This window comes from Argentina anserina, chromosome 4 (assembly GCF_933775445.1).
Source record: "Argentina anserina chromosome 4, drPotAnse1.1, whole genome shotgun sequence".
NCBI classification, from domain to species: Eukaryota; Viridiplantae; Streptophyta; class Magnoliopsida; order Rosales; family Rosaceae; genus Argentina; species Argentina anserina.
Genome location: NC_065875.1, coordinates 20,488,361 through 20,504,966, shown reverse-complemented (window position 1 = coordinate 20,504,966; position 16,606 = coordinate 20,488,361). Strand labels below are relative to the sequence as shown.

The following is a 16,606-nucleotide window of genomic DNA, read 5'->3' as shown; positions in this document are numbered from 1 at the left end:
TATTTTCTGTTTGTATCCTAACTGGCTGTAAAGTCAGATTACAATCTAGAGAAAGCGTTTAATTGTACTGATACCAGTGAAACTTGGTAAAAGAACATGTTGTTATGGATTTTGTACTAAACAAGATTGAATATGCGGCTTGATATGTGCAGCACCTCAGGGCTATAAACAAAACCCTGGACTATAAAGTCTTCATCACTCTCAACAAAACCAGCTCAGTACAACTCCAGGATACCAATTCCTACTTCCAAAGTGTGTATCTTTTCCGGCTGAAACAGATTTAACCCATTTTAACTCACTCAGTATGTTGTGTTCTGGACTAGTGGTAAGACATTTGTCTTTGATATCGTATCACCTTACCAAAGATAATCAAGATTCAATTCAGTCAACTTTTGTCGGCTGATAAAATTAGCTGAGGGGGATTTTGTTTATTTATTTTCTTAAAGCATCTCTAACAGTTTCTTCATAATTTCTCCAAAATAAAGAAGCAAACTTTAAAATTTCTAAAAAATTATGCTCTAACTCCAATAATTTTTTATTTTACAGATTTTTACATTTATTACAACAAGTAAATATTCTATTTTCTTATTTATTATAACTATAAAATATTTCATAATTTTATATTGTTGACTTATAATATTTATCGCAGATTTTTTATTGGTTGTAATCTAAGTTTGAATAGATGAAAAAGTGTAAATATTTAATATTTAGTTATGTAAATTATCTATTCTTCTCTTTTCATCTATTTCTCTATTTTAAAAAATGAGATGAAGAACTTGACGGAGTAAAAAATTGGCATTTTTTTTAAAAAAATTCATTTTTTTCTAAAATGTATAATTTGTTAGAGATGTTCTTAGAATGAAAATTGAGCATTGTGTGTGAAAATGCTGTGAAGAGGACACGTGGCATCGAGCTTGCACTACGGGTACCGCGAAATGGAGCGAAGTTTTCAAAAGCACTGAAAGTCCAAGAAGTACATATTGGGCCGGGCACAATCTGACCCGCCCCGCCTCTCGTCCTCTCTGAGAAGGAAGAATAGAAATCAGACACCCTCCAATTCTCTCACTCTTCTCTCTCCGTCTCAGTTGCCTCACTCTCAGTCCAAATGTCTGGAACCGAAAAACGAACCACTAGTCGCAGCCGAGTCAAATCCTCCAAGCACCTCAACGACGGCGGCGAAGACGACGGCGTCTCACTCCGCCGTCCTCGTCCGCCCAATCTCCGCGGCCGGAACGACACCTCGATCAGAATCTTCAAAGTCGATCTCAAAATCGCGCTAGGTCTCAGCGTCGTCGCCTTCTTCGTCATTTTTGTTTTGATCTATAACCTCATCAATCATGTCCCTCAAGCTCAGATACCTACGGTCGTCACGCCGTTCCCTGCTCCCAAGCTCATGGACCTTCCTCAGGTTTCGAATTTTGACTCGCTCTGATTCTGTTTTTACTTTTTACTATTACTGTGTGTAATTTAGGGATTGAAATTCTACTCGTGGTTGTTGCAGTTTCAAGGTGAGCACAAGGAGAGCTTGTATTGGGGGACGTATCGCCCTCACGCTTATCTCGGAATCCGAGCTAGGTTTGTGTTGTAATTTTCTTCAATTGTGATGCATTGTGTATTGTCAGGATATTGATCATAGTTTAGGAGCTAAATCACTAAGTTGATGCAATATTATCTCACTTTCGTGTGGTTCTGGTGTTTCGCAGATTCGTTATATGTTCATCTGCTTAATTTTAGTGTTTTTATGCTTTGCAAATGATGTGCTGGTCAACTATGTGTGTTTTACCTGGCAGGACTCCTCGGTCTTTAATTGGAGGATTAATGTGGCTAGGTGTACAGGACGGGAGATATTCCCTGCGGCATTTTTGCCAAGACTCTGATGGCCTTAGCCAATATGGTTGGACAGAACATGACGGGCGCAGTTTCGGACATCAAGTCATTGTTGACCAGGAAATGAAGTTGGCTACTAGTTTCTTGAAGTCGAAGGGGGAAGACAGTGGTTATGGGGGAGACTGGGCAGTTCGACTTGATGTACAAACCCACAAGTAAATAGCCTGACTCAATACTTTGAGACATAGGAAATGACTAAATTCTATTACTCTTGCTATAACAAATGCAGGGGGTATGGATAAAGGGATATTGTATTGAAATGGAAGATGTGTGTTCTGTACTCATTTGTTAAAGGAATAGGAAAACCTTTAGATCTTCTCTTAAATTTTCATTGTCGGGGGACAATGAAAACTTTTTGTTTCTATATTAGATGAAAATTAGTTATGCAAACTTTTATGCTTGTGTTTCAGCATAAAACTTGGTAATCCCAGGCTGTCTTATTTAGCCAATCAATCGTATATTGACTTCTTTTTTTTATCATCCCCCTTCGCTCACAGATCTAATGCGAATGATGAACTTTCAAGAAGTGCACATCTCTTTTTCTATTTGGCTGATGAAGATGGAAATGCTCTAACTGTAGGTGAAGACACATTAGGAACGTATGAGAATTCCCTCCTTGCATCTGGTTCTCATATGGACATTGGAAATTGGCAGCTGCATCTGAAGTCAGAAGTAAGGTTACTAAAATATTAGTTATGTTCTAGATAAATAAATAAATAGTTGTTTATAGTGAACAAATCATGCCAGGGAGGACACCAGGAATTATTTACCATGAACCACCAAGTTTGTTTGGTCCTCTTTTATCACCTAAGAATGAAAAAAAAAATGCTGGGGTAGGTTACCATTATCTCTGTGGCATTCACCTTAGTAAGTAGCTGACAGTAATGAATAACCTGGGTGTGCGTCACAATTCCATATGTAAATGACAAAAATTGACCCCATATCTTTATGGCCGATTCAGTGCCAGTTCCATTCTTATTGCTCATTTTTCAGTTGTTCTATATTGGCGAAGGCCTTCATCCTGATCTGTGGCTTACAGTTCTGTGTTTTGTCGAAAGGATGATTTGGAAGTTCATTATTCTGGTTTTAAGACCCCTCATATTCACAACTTATCTGATCTTGTCCAGGAAAATCTTGGACTACAAGTAAGATCTATTATATGCTTTTCTTTATGCCAATAACCAAATTTCAGCTATTGAATGTTCTGATTTTTTCCGTGACTTATTGGGATGTGCTATTCAGATAAGGAAGTTTAATCGACTGCAGCTACCTGACTCATCTGATGATTATTCAAATATTCTAGTTTTTCAGGTAAGTAGTCATCGCAGTAAGGTGTACATGGTATATGGGAAAACATCATACTAGTTTGACTATTCGCTGATTGTTGTATATACCCCCTGGTTTTAAATTCATATCTACTGTCTCTGCTTTCCCATTCTTATGCAGATTTCGGCTAAGATTCCTTTCAAGGTGGATATCACATTAATATCTGGAACCAGTTTGCAAAGTTCAAGAGTACAGAAGCGTGTCAGCAGCCTTACAGGTATCTTTTCCTCTGATTCCCTCTTAATCTTGATAAGTATTGTAGACAGAAGCACACAGGAGTTCTACCGATACACAATATATTAAGCTTAGGAGCACTGTAGCTATTCAAAGGTTCCAACTTTGTAGACATATTCGATGGAGGGTTCATTGGTACTGCATCAGGAACCAGTGTTTCACAGTTATGAACTAATGGTTGAAACCAAAGCTAACTTTGCCTTGAACCTTAGGTTATTTTCAAGATTACGGTTCTGCTTTTTTTTTTTTTTAACCCGTGTGTTTCTCTTTCCTAATTTCATGGAAGTGGATCTGCTGAAAAGTTATTTCTATTCTTAACTTTTTTTGTTTTTTGGTACTCTACGATATCAAGGTACTTCGCTAACCAGTCAATTGAAAGAGAAGCAAAGAGAATTTAATTCGAAGTTTGAGAAGACCTTTAATTTAGATGACAAGGTACTTTAGATACGTCTTTGCAGAATAATGCATTTTATTACAAAGTATTGCAATCAGTACCTGGAATGGCCTGTTGAAAGTGATACTTTTATTTAGTTACAAACATATTTCTTCTGAAAGATGCATATATTTTCTCACAAGTTATTTGAAATAACAAGTTGTGGAGTTCAATGATATTGTTGTCATTTTGCGTAGCATGGTGAAAGGTTAAGCTCAGTCATGAATGTGATTTATTGATGAGCAAGTTCATTTAGAATACTCTGTTGAATTTCCTTACTTTATTTTTGGAACAGATCTAAGTGTTGTTCCTACATGGTACAAAAAAAGAAAAAGAAGTCATTATTCCATTGGTTCCTTTACTCATTCTCTGGCTTTGTGACTCTTCCATTCAATTTCGGATTATAATCTTGAGAAGCCTATGTGTAAAGTTCAACTTGACATTGACAGTGGTGGTTGATAATCTATATTGCAAACAAATTTACATAAGTTATGCAATATTCATTTCTCTTGAAGTTTCACTTGATGTGCTTAAATGTTATTCTGAACTCATGTTTTTAAGCTTGCAGGTTGATTCTGAATCTATTATTGCTGGTAAGGCTGCTATTGGAAATTTGTTGGGTGGCATCGGCTATTTCTTTGGGCAGTCAAAAATTGCTCTCCCAAGGGATTTGAATGTAAGTTATTGATCAGTACTGGACTTCTGGTCTCCCTTCATTACCTTGTACTGTTCCTTTGTTTTTGCTAGGAAAAAAGTCTTATATAGAAATTTCATTCTTGTTACTTTATGCTCTTGTTTCTTATTTGTGGAAAATAAGTTTCATAACTTATCATACAACCAGTTACATGATTTATGTATATTCCTTCTGAATTTATACAAGATCCATAAACAAGGTTGTTCTTGACATCATTTAGATATTGGAAAGTTAAATCATTCCAAGTTTTCTGGCTGGCTCTTAATACTGTAAAATCCTAAATTGACTTCACCATGTGAAAGTGTTTTGGCTTCACTTTTGAAGCTATAAATACACTTCTCTGTACTTAATATCAACCTTCATCACTGTTCACATTGATAAACTATAAAGTTTGGGATTTCCTGTTTCAGCTGGCAAGTCAAGAAAACTCTATTTTATATTGGCCTGCGGAGCTTTATACAGCAGTTCCAAGTCGACCCTTCTTTCCAAGGGGATTTTTGTGGGATGAAGGCTTTCATCAGCTCTTGATCCGGTTAGTTGTTTAAAGTTTTTCTACATACATGCTATTAAATTGCAATTTCTTGTACAATATTAAACATTTGCTCTTAACATACTTTTTTTTAAAAACAAAATCGTGTTGGATGCCCCAGAGGATCCACCAATTTACTTATGTACTATTTGTCTCATTTGTTTTTTGTGTGACGATAAGACCAGATCAGATGACTCAAAGTATCTGCCAAGATATATACTGTACTATCTGTTTACTTTTGGCAAATGCCAAGTCTTTCATATACTTTCCATGTTGAGCAGGCGTTGGGATACACGCATTTCCTTGGACATCGTAGGACACTGGTTAGATCTAATGAATATTGATGGATGGATTCCACGTGAGCAAATCTTAGGCGCTGAAGCTCTTAGGTATGCTATTCAGATATCTAGATGAGGTCCAGTCTTAGATTTTGTGAGTGCAAGTAATTTGAAATCTGTTTTCTAATGTACCTGCAGTAAAGTTCCCATGGAGTTTGTTGCTCAACTTCCATCAAATGGAAATCCACCAACTCTATTTTTAGTGTTACGTGGTAATGATATATAAATTCATTTTGTTAATGTCTCGGTACATTGCAATTTAGTAACTTTGTGTGATTCGCAACCGTGCCCCTAATATTTCAAGTTTATTCATGAAGACAATAAGCTTATATAGTTGACTTATTATTTCTTTTGATATTCCTTTAGTTGTATGCTGACTGCTTTGAATTAATCCTTGATGTCTAAGTGGTGAATGATGGGATTGAACTTTGTTTCTCCAGAACTACTTGATGGTTTAAAGAATAATAAGTATACTGCTGCTGAAAGCGAGGACATCTCTGCATTCTTACAACGGGCCTATGTTCGCCTAGGAGCATGGTTTCAGTGGTTCAACACTACGCAACCAGGTATGGAAGTTTTTTTTCTTGATTCTCTACCATTGTCATTCTTTACTGGAGGAGCGGCTATGTGTGTTTTATGATCTGTTTTTTTTTTTACTGGTGAACATGTCCACTCAAGGACATCTCTGGAATAAATAATTACTCTGGGAGATGTAGTCAAACATCATCTGGCATGTGTATCTTTGTGCATCTATAAACATTTGAAGCTCTTGACTTATATGGAGGACAATTATGTGAAAACAGGGAAAGAAATAGGCAGCTACTACTGGCACGGCAGAGACAACACAACAACGCGGCACCTGAATGCGCTGGTCTGTTTCACAAATATTATCGTATTAAAGGCTTAACATTAAACAAAATTTGTTTTATTTTTATCTTTGCAAGAATGTAATTATCTTGCACATATCTCGCTCTAGTTTTGATCAGATTAAGATAATTACTCTGTCTAAATACACCAGTAGTAAACTGAGGTGATATTTATGGTATTTCCAGACACTGTCTTCTGGGTTTGATGATTATCCTCGGGCTTCTCACCCAAGTGAGGATGAACGTCACGTAGATCTTAGATGCTGGATGCTTCTTGCAGCTGATTGCATGCGTTCCATTTCAGAGCTTTTTGTGGAGGAAAATAGATTTGGAAAGGTAACAAGCAAAAAAGATTTGTCCTGAAAAACTAATCAAAATTTACCAATCGCTTGACTTTTAATTAATTGATGCAGGAATATGATACTACAGTTAAGTTGCTATCAGATTTTGAAATTCTGAACCGGGTTAGTTTTTCACTATTACTATGTCTAAAGCTATTGTGGTTATTAAGATCTTCTGACTGGAAACTTTCTCGCCCTTGTACTATGCTCTACTTTGGAATTGAGCACAACTGTTTACCGATTTGATTTATGTGGTGTTTTATAATGGAATGCGCACACCTTTTATCTTCTGGATGCTTGAACAGATGCACTATGACAATGCATATGGAGCTTATTTTGATTTTGGAAATCATACAGAAAAGGTACCCTTGCATTTCATATACAAGCTTTCTCTGGCTATCATTGCACATGGTACCTGGCTTTTTGACTCTCACAATAACCTGATCTGTGGATAGAAGGTGGTCACAATATTGTCCAAAATTGAAAGATGGTTGGTTGAGACTAATGCTTTCATTGGACATAGCATCAGCTCCTGCATCTAATCTCCAAACAAGAAATTATTTCCTTGTGGATAGCCTGTTTGCTTGTTTTGTAGCTGTCTTTCTATTAATTTATTTCATCAGTCTAGGTTCGTTTAAGGTGGAAAGAAACGATTGTGGGACACAATTATCCAACTCGAGAGCTTTTAAGGGAAGTACTGGAAAATCCCACGTTGAGACTGGTTCCTCATATTGGTTATGTTAGTCTTTTCCCGTTCATAGGAAGGATTATTCCAGCTGTAAGTCTCTTTGCAAAGATTCGTTACCAATTTGACACCTCTTTCTCCGGTTGGATTATAAATCAACATTTTTTAAACTGCACAGGATTCGTGGATTCTGGAGAAACAGATGGATCTTATATCAAACCGTAGTATCTTGTGGACAGATTTTGGATTGCGTTCTCTTGCTAAAACAAGGTCTGTGTATACTGTATGCATCTAAATCCACTGTATAGGTTTTCTTGAAGGAGACAGTTTCCTGTGACTTTTGAGGACGTGTTAATTCTAAGCACTAAATATTTGATCTTCTGTGCAATAGCTCGATCTATATGAAACGCAACACAGAGCATGATGCTCCTTATTGGAGGGGTCCGATATGGATGAACATGAATTACATGATTCTTTCATCACTCCATCATTACTCCAGAGGTATGTACCCTAACTCGTCTAGCAATGTAAAAGAACTAAAAATAACAAGGAATTGCATGATCATAAACTAAAGAAGAAAGAGACGCCCGAACAAACTCCATTCCTTCAGTTAATTATTGTTCTATTGTTTCCTGTTTTAGAGGATGGGCCATATAAAGATAAGGCAAGAATCATCTACCATGACTTGAGAGGCAATTTGATCAGGTATTTGACACATTCTACTCATTTGATGGTATTTATTTGATGGCACTCTTCTATTATGCTAGTCTAAATTTCTTTTTTACTGTGTGCTGTAGAAATGTGGTTCAGAATTACCACAAAACTGGGTACTTCTGGGAACAGTATGACCAGAGAAATGGCAAGGGTAAAGGTGCACGTGTATTTACTGGTTGGACATCTCTCGTCTTGCTAATCATGGCAGAAGCTTACCCATAGCTATAACACAATATAGGACAGATAAATTAATACTGGGAGGAACACAAAAACCGCCCCATTTTGGTTTCTAAATATTTCCCAACAGGTTGATAGCAGATCGTAAACTTGTAAAATCTCAGAAGATGCATATGTGGCGTAATCGGATCACTCGAGCATTATATGTAGTCGCAAATTGGATGCAAGCACTTGATCAAGGCCAATGCAAGACAATATTTTATCGTTGTGGGTGGATTATCTTTAGGAGATATAAGTAGACATGGTTGCTTAGTCGATAGAGCATAAAGGTCAAACCATTTTATCAGTCTCAAGTTAAAAAAAATCAAATAGTTAAGCCACTTCAGCTGGTGCTCTTCTGTATTAGTAACGATCTCTCATGAGATGATTTGCACACATGCCAGTTACTGCAGTTTTATCTGGCAGAGGTAGCTAAAAAACAACGCTGAAATTTCGTCAGTAAAAGGTGGTAATTTTGTTAAGACATTTGCCAACAAGCATTCTTTTGATGAAAAGAAAACTGACGATTAACAGTTAGCAGGGCAAGTATCAAAGGTCGTAGGCTGCACATTCCAAAAGTGAATATTCATACTAATTTCATTTGAAAGTCTGAATTAAAATAGAGGGGCTATAACCAGGGACTGGTACAAAATCAAACTCATGAAGTAATACAATTAAAATCCTAACTCAACTCATTCTTGTCGTTTTACCTTTCTAGCACATGTTATCTGTAGTGTCTGGCTCCTCGGCCATTATTATCTCCAAATCCCTAATATCACGCTTCAAAACATTGCCAAGTCTAGAAATAGCCTCCGTTTGCTGTTGTAAGACCTGCCCAAAATGACCATTCATATAACCAATCTACGCATCATAAACAGCCAACTAGCTTGAAGGACAAGCGCAATAACTATTACTGAAATAGCGGATTCGCGTGGTATTTAATCCCAGGGAGTAGAGTGGGATAATAAGAAAGCGGCATAAAGAAACAATAAACAAATTCAACAATATTATACTTTATATATATATATATATATATATTTCAAATCAAAGATTGAACAGGATAACTTGGAAGGCATTTCAACTCAAAGAATGAAGTTAAATTGATGTTTCCTATAAAGATAATTCTCACCTCTTGCATATCAGCAAGACTCTGTTCATGTATTTTGGTGGATCCTGGAGAAACAAAACCACCAGCACCAATAGAATTTGCCTGGACGCGGGATATATTTCGCAGGTTTTGTACCCTACTAGAAAGCTCAGCTCCAGATCCTTTCAACTGAAGTTCCGTATACTTGTTAGTGCCTTCCCCCAATCAGAGCAGAATGGATAATGATAGGTTGAAGGATCAGAAAACTACCTGTCTAGTAATTGCAGCTAACTTCTCAGCCAACTCAGCTTCCCCTTTCATTAAAGGCAATCGGAAACCCTTCCCCTCTAGTGCCTCCAGTATTCTCATGACCTTTTGGGATATGAAGAAAACAAAAATCAAGACATTCCGAAATAATCACTTGATAAACAATCCACAAACAAATAATCTAAAAAAAAAAAAACTCAAAGAGACAATATCACACATCTGATCCATACGCCTGATGGAAACCAGAGGCATCATATAGCACCATAAAAATGAAACTCATATCACAACTGTTTATCACTAGTATATGATGTCTTGGTTCCTTTGGCTACTTATGATTTACAATATTCATCTTACTAATTTTTGTGGTTCCCAAATCTCTAGCGAAATACAATAAACATAAAGTGTTACTCACCCTCAATAGGCGCCTTTCAAGAACTTGCTCTTTCTGTCTCATTCTTTCAATCCGAGGAATAGTGTCAGCTTGGAAATGTCTTTGTAGCTGCAAATGATATAAACATGATAAAGCCATCTTCAAAGTTATATGCATAACAGTAGACGAAATTTGAAGTTATGTAAAGCTACCATCTTGACATTGCTTTGGGTCATTTGCAATCTATCAGCATCTGAAAGTATGACTTCATCTTGGAGCTACATCGAATCAATTTTACAGCACAAACTTCAGTAAACGGTGACAAGGAGAATCAGACAGAACATATGCCTTGCCAGTATATCCAATAATAATATCCCTATCAGTTATAATGAAAACCACATAGGCAAAACCATTAAGGAGACCCACATTATCTAAGAGATACTTGATTGGTCAATTTAATAATTAATAACTAAGTTCACCTTACATATTTCAACAGGAACCCAATTCATTTAGAGAAACAATGAATTTGTAGAACAGTGTATAACTAATCATCTAGTAATAGAAAGCTACAGCAAAACAAACAACAAGAACAAGTAACAAAAACATCAGCAACCCAGAAACTCTATGAAACTAGACAACTGAACCTCTCCAAGTTTGATGAAGCAAAAGGGAACTATCCTTTAACTCTAAAGAGACTGAAATAAGAAATAAGCTTATATATGTGTTTCTGTAAGTCTCACAATGCAAAACCAGAACAACTGATTTTCCGTTTTCCTCATCTTCTTCAATAAGGCTCACATATCTATTGACTTATAAGGTTCTACTCAAACCATTTTAGCTCAATATTTACATCAGCAGTGCTTCAACAAAAGATATGGTGATTCAACTGCAATCATTTTATGCAAGCAATGTGGTGGTTAACAATTTTACGATAGTCATCCTAAATTTCTTTTTGAAAGGATAGTCATCCCAAATTTCAGTGGCACAAACCTTGTGAAAAGTGAAAACCCAAGTGTACTCTTAAGAATTAATTGACCATAGGTTGAGCATCGTCAATAAAAACCACACACGCAAGTATTAGACTTATCTCTATGCTTCAAACTACCAACAATTACCTTCAGGCGTTGCGAAAGATCCTTAAAACCCTGAACAAGCTCAGGCCACAGCCGTTCTCTATCAGTACTTGATAGACCTTCAAGCTTCCCCATAGCCTCTGCCCACATTATCTGGCAAATAAAACTATTCCCCAAACTTAGCCGGAGCAAAACAAAACCAAACCAAATAACAACACTAGCGAATACAAAATAAAACAAAAGAACATAATAAACTCACATCCGAGACACCAGCAGGCTTCACCCTAAACTGCGGATCAGTCACACTAAACAGCAAATGCTGCAAAAATCAAGACATTCAATTCATTTCTCACATACATATTCCCACAAGCAACATGACAAATAACAAGCATAATGTGAAATAAACAAACAGAAATGTAGGGGGGCCAAAACTAATACATTGTTTGATTAAACAAAAATGAAGAACAGAAAGTAGAAAAACGAACCTTAAAAGCATACTTAGGGTTTCCAGGCTCATCCTTATAAGCGTCAACAATTGCCTAATACAGAAAAACAAAAAATCAAATAAGCTCAAATTAAACCTAATTGATAAAGCTAGGGTTTGCGATTCTCAAAATTTACAACCAAAGAGAGGAGAAAGCCTCACCTGAATGTCACGATCGGCGAGAGAGTACGGGAGAGGAGCCACCGGAGCCATCTGAGTAGTCAATTGACTAGGAAAGGGACTCTGAAACGACGGCGTTTGCTGCTGCTGCTGCTGCTGCGGCGTACCGAACGGATTCGGCGTCCCAAATCCACCGGCGGCGGGAGCTTGCTGCTGAAACGGCGACGTTTGCTGCTGAGGCTGAGTAGAGAATGCGCTGGAGAACAAGGAGGAGCCGAAGCCGCCGGTGGAGAACGCCGACGTGGTGGGAGTTCCGAAGGCCGGGGTGGAACTAGGAGTGAAGAAGGACGGCGTCGCCGACGGAGTGCCGAAGGCAGGAGTGGATGAGGGAGTCCCGAAGGCGGAGGTTGAAGCAGGAGTGCCGAAGGTTGAAGACGGCGTGCCAAAGGCTCCGAAGAGAGAGGAGGAGGAGGTCTGGGCTCCGAACGGAGTCGGCGACGATTGAGCTCCGAACATTGTGAGTGACGGTGGTGGTGAAACCCTAACCCTAATTCTCAAGCAGAGAGCGGCATTGGAGGAGTGTGTTATAGACGAGAGTGTAGAGTTGTGCAGCTCAGAGTGTTCGGCCTTTTGGTTTTGAGGCCAAGTCTTCGCGGCTTTATGACGCCGAGCTCAATTCGCCCCCTTCGGTTCTTTTTCACCTTTTAACCTTGGTTGCATGTCAAAACTCTTACCGTATTTCGTATTTTGATTTTAAATTCTACCTTCGGTAAATTGGATGTTTTAGTTTACGATCATGCACTGGCAGTTCAATTAACTGAGAAGAGTTACATAACTTATAAGCAAGAAAAACATAAAGATGTGCTGATTATTTACAGATCACTGATTCGGAGCAATGCCAATCGATTAAGAGAGGAGCCCGATATCAAACGTACATGATCAAACAACGATGAAGTTCAGGCAATGCAAAAAGTTTAGAACAGACATTATCACAAACCAAGTCTATGCAACACAACAACCACATCAGACAGTTGGTTTATAATTCTATGCAAAACAAACAACAAGTCACTGAATTTCAGATGTTCGCCGAATGTATCAGTCTTGTATAGGGACTTTCAGGCACAACTTTCACACGTTGATTCTAACAGAGCACAAGCAAGGACCAGTCAGCTTTACTGAAGAAGTCTGCCACTCTGATCCTGGTGCTGCATTTGGATCATACATCAAAGTACGGTAACCAAGCTCCTGCTGTAGTGAGAACAGCAGAAGTTTCTCACCCAGTATCCCAAATCGAAATTCAATACTAGTGCTTCCCGTCAGTGGAATTTGCACCATCTTCCAGGAATTGTCCTCAGGGTTGAAAATTGAAAGTTTTCGCTGGTTCTTCCACTCCATGCAGAAGAGCTTCTTTTCCAGCACAGCATGTGTAGTGACCATAACACAACCATTCTTCATCTGACACCAAGTGTGCGACTTGGGATCGTAGACATCAACAGACTTTGAATTGCCAATGGTGAAGCTTGACCTTCCACCCATGACATACAGCTTACCCTCAAATCCACACGCAAAACAACCATATCTTGGGCGGTGAATACTCTCTATCAAGGTCCAAGTATCAGTTTCAGAATTATACACCTCAGCACTAGATAGGATATTGCCATCTGTACTGTAGCCTCCAACTGCATAAACCAGGCCACATAATTCTGCACAAGCAAAGTCATATCGAGCCACATTCATCTCTGCTAATTTGCTCCACCTACAATTGCAAACCATAATGTCACACAAGCGTAACTAAACAAACAGACCAATTATATAAGAGTATAAATTCAAGCTTTTTTGGAGAACCCTGTTAACATGCAACATTCAACTGATAGTCATGCACCATATCATTGGACAGGCTAATATCTGGGTACCCTAATATATGGGCAGCAGCAGTTCAAGAGGACCAATCAAATAAATCAAGTGTTTCCAGCTTTCATTACAGATCAAGAAAAAGCACTCATGTCTTCCATATAAAGATCAATTTTGGAAAAGTAACAAAACAACTACTTGCATGCCAAGAAATCACATCCAGACCGTTAAAAGGAAGAGGATTTTGGAAACTAAAAAGTTGCAAATTGAGATGATCCAAAGACCGCTAAAAGGATATAGTTTAGTGATTATACATGGCCTGTTCCAGAAGAACAACTTAAGAGCATGAAAATACAAAATTCCTAGAGATCAGAAAATTCATAATAACTAGCCCAAACTTCCAAACTTGCTGAAGTTGCTAACTCAATCTATCAAAGTAATACTGAACTACAATTTCTCAACCAAATGTATTTCCAAGTGTTGCAAAAGAATGAATAGAAAACAAACCTGTTGATACAAGAGTCATAGTTGTAAACTTCTGGTGATGCAGCACCAGTCCCATCAATGACAGAAACACCACCCACAATGACGAGCTTTCCACTGAGAACTGCCACCCCAAACCCAGATCTTGTTGGACCAGGCACTGGAGGAAGAATACGGTGCTGATGTCCAAGGCAATCCAAAACCTCCCAATGGGTTTCATTTCCTTCGGAATCTGTGGTTAATACATAAAGCCACTCCTGAAGCAAACCAGCTAACTGTCGCACAGTTGTAAATTCCTTGCTCTGCATAAAATGCCTCCATTTCTTAGACACAACACTCATGGAACGGAAGTCTGGACGAGGAACAAGCGCAAGGCAATATTTCGATATGTCATCTGGCAGTCCAGGTAGAATGGGACTGTCGAAATCATCCGTGGCTTCAGAACTCGAATTAGGAAAGCTTTTTGAGCGAATTGGTGTGTCTTTCTTGACCAAAGTGGTTAAACACATATTTGGTTCTTTAAATCTCTTTCCACTCAAAGAATCCGGCATCTTCTAGATTGAGAATCAATGAGTACATCCAAAGAGATGCATCACTCTCATCTATCAGAAGTTAGGTTTTACCCAAAAATTTGTGTACTCAGAAATAGCAGACAATCAAAGGAGTTCGTTATATCCGTCACCTATAATTTTACAAGACCAAGGCAAAAAAAGTGTTGCAGAACGCATCACATGAGCAGTATATGCTGGCAATTTTCGATATTTTGTCCAGTCGGGTTGTAATTCCATAACAAAACTTGTGCTCCAAGAGTAGTTGATTTCTGAGTTGTTTGTTCCTCCACACACAGCACGAATGTCTGCGTATCATAGTGCAAAATTAGTGCAACTTTCTCACAAGAGAAGTAATAAAAACAGCAACGAACATCTTATCAACAGTTGTAGATCCAGATAAGGTCATAAACATACCAGTCAATGCCATAAACTTGGCAGGTTTTAGCCCCCTGTGACTTCCATGATAATCACCTGACAACAAAATTCAGTTCAAGAGACTACCATAGCACAGTTACAGAAAATAAAAAGAAACGCAATCACCAAGTATCAATAAAACACACAAAAGGCACTCTCATTTCATTAAACTATCATCCTACGTTACTCCCGAACACCATTATAAAGCAAACACTTCACTTAGCATACACCTTCCTGCCTACTCTTCTTAAGGGATGAGTCCCGAAATGACCAATTCACAGAAAAAACAATAAGCAAACATAGAAAAGTCGATACAGGTCATAAACAGATCAACCACCGGTTTCTAGTTATTATTAAAGTCAGGCAGCCAAAGATCCAATCCGCAGAGCAATCCGAAACCTATCCTCTTCATATAGCTCAACTGATTCAATCATTATTTAAAAATCCTTATCCAGATACAGCAGAAATAGTAGTGAATCAGATCCCATAGGCCATAACAAACACATTATATTACGGATCAAACACATAACAACAGAAACACCACACACAATCTCAACCAAGAATCAGAAAATCAAAGCTATCAGTTTTCTTCAGCTGTGAAAAGTTCCCGAACTTCACACATATTTACCACCAAATCACATCCCACGCCAACAAACAAGACATACAGTAACTCATTTCATTTCACACAAGTTAGCTAACTCAGTATCAGTAAGCCTAGCAGGACTTGTGCAATAAAGCAATGCGTATATGTGAATGAGAAACACTGATCTGAGAAGAATAGAGAGATGGATAGAAACCTGGAGAAGGAGATCAAACAGAGCGGTGTGTATGAAGATGATCTGAGTGAAGGGATAAGGTGGGGGATTTATATAAAGGGTGATGAAGAACGGGCGAAAGACAAGGGAGAACTGGATAAAATTGAGAGAGGAAGAACACGTCAGAGTGAGATTTGCGCCAAACCAAACGGGGAGGGAAGAGAAGAAATAGCCAGAGACGACCTTAGCTTTGCTTTTTGGTTATGTTCCCGAAACAAAGGAGATAAGACCATTTTTTTTATTTATTTTTCCTAATTTTCCTCTCTCTTTTTTTCTTTATTATTTATCTGTCTGAAGTGTACATACGGGGCAAGGGTATTTCTAGTCTCTATGGACGTCAACCCTGATGTTGTTTGTCAGTAGGGTAATTTTGGATAGATTTACTCGCGTGATGAGTTGTGAGAGAGTCACGATCTTTTACCTTAATAGGATAAATTCTATATGAGTGCATTTTGATCTGATCTTCAATTCTGAGTAATTTATGGCGTTTTTAGATTCTATGTTAAAATAAGTTACTATGGATATTTTAAAAATTACGGAACTATGATTCGGGAATGAAAATATAGTTGATCTCCCTAATATATGCAGCATAACTGGTTGTATGAATTACGAGTGTCATTAGCAAACGCCACTGAATAAAAAATGTCTACTATTAGTACTATATGGTAGTACATCTTGAGGTCTTGTATCTGGATTCCATTTTATGATTTTAGTGTAGCTAAAATTGAAATATGGTTGAAACCAAAACACCAATCTCAAGAGAAAATGTAGAAGATGCCTGATTTGAAGTTTTGAACTGGTAGCTAGCTTTTGAAATGGACAAGTGAT

At 37.9% G+C, this 16,606-nt stretch overlaps 3 protein-coding genes across 3 annotated transcripts; 1 reads left to right on the top strand and 2 right to left on the bottom strand.

The window, feature by feature from the left end:
- The first annotated feature begins 1,086 nt into the window (after positions 1-1,086).
- LOC126792730 (mannosyl-oligosaccharide glucosidase GCS1-like) lies at positions 1,087-8,659 on the top strand. Its single transcript, XM_050519197.1, has 22 exons — positions 1,087-1,408; positions 1,502-1,575; positions 1,791-2,042; positions 2,385-2,559; positions 2,946-3,032; positions 3,130-3,198; positions 3,334-3,430; positions 3,800-3,882; positions 4,449-4,556; positions 4,985-5,106; positions 5,385-5,492; positions 5,580-5,653; positions 5,882-6,007; positions 6,245-6,312; positions 6,494-6,643; positions 6,721-6,771; positions 6,954-7,010; positions 7,277-7,426; positions 7,512-7,603; positions 7,725-7,834; positions 7,975-8,038; positions 8,131-8,659. Exons 1-22 carry the CDS (start codon positions 1,106-1,108, stop codon positions 8,267-8,269), a joined length of 2,559 nt encoding a protein of 852 aa, XP_050375154.1. The 5' UTR covers positions 1,087-1,105; the 3' UTR covers positions 8,270-8,659.
- A 151-nt stretch (positions 8,660-8,810) lies between these two features.
- On the bottom strand, positions 8,811-12,297 carry LOC126792744 (nuclear pore complex protein NUP54). Its single transcript, XM_050519211.1, has 9 exons — positions 11,707-12,297; positions 11,546-11,599; positions 11,320-11,379; positions 11,103-11,213; positions 10,200-10,265; positions 10,030-10,116; positions 9,621-9,722; positions 9,393-9,539; positions 8,811-9,094 (listed from the first exon to the last, which is right to left on the bottom strand). Exons 1-9 carry the CDS (start codon positions 12,178-12,180, stop codon positions 8,978-8,980), a joined length of 1,218 nt encoding a protein of 405 aa, XP_050375168.1. The 5' UTR covers positions 12,181-12,297; the 3' UTR covers positions 8,811-8,977.
- A 253-nt stretch (positions 12,298-12,550) lies between these two features.
- On the bottom strand, positions 12,551-15,953 carry LOC126792745 (F-box/kelch-repeat protein At1g67480). The gene is made up of 4 exons (XM_050519212.1): positions 15,761-15,953; positions 14,964-15,020; positions 14,023-14,854; positions 12,551-13,420 (listed from the first exon to the last, which is right to left on the bottom strand). Exons 3-4 carry the CDS (start codon positions 14,547-14,549, stop codon positions 12,793-12,795), a joined length of 1,155 nt encoding a protein of 384 aa, XP_050375169.1. The 5' UTR covers positions 14,550-14,854; positions 14,964-15,020; positions 15,761-15,953; the 3' UTR covers positions 12,551-12,792.
- Between the last annotated feature and the right edge of the window lie 653 nt (positions 15,954-16,606).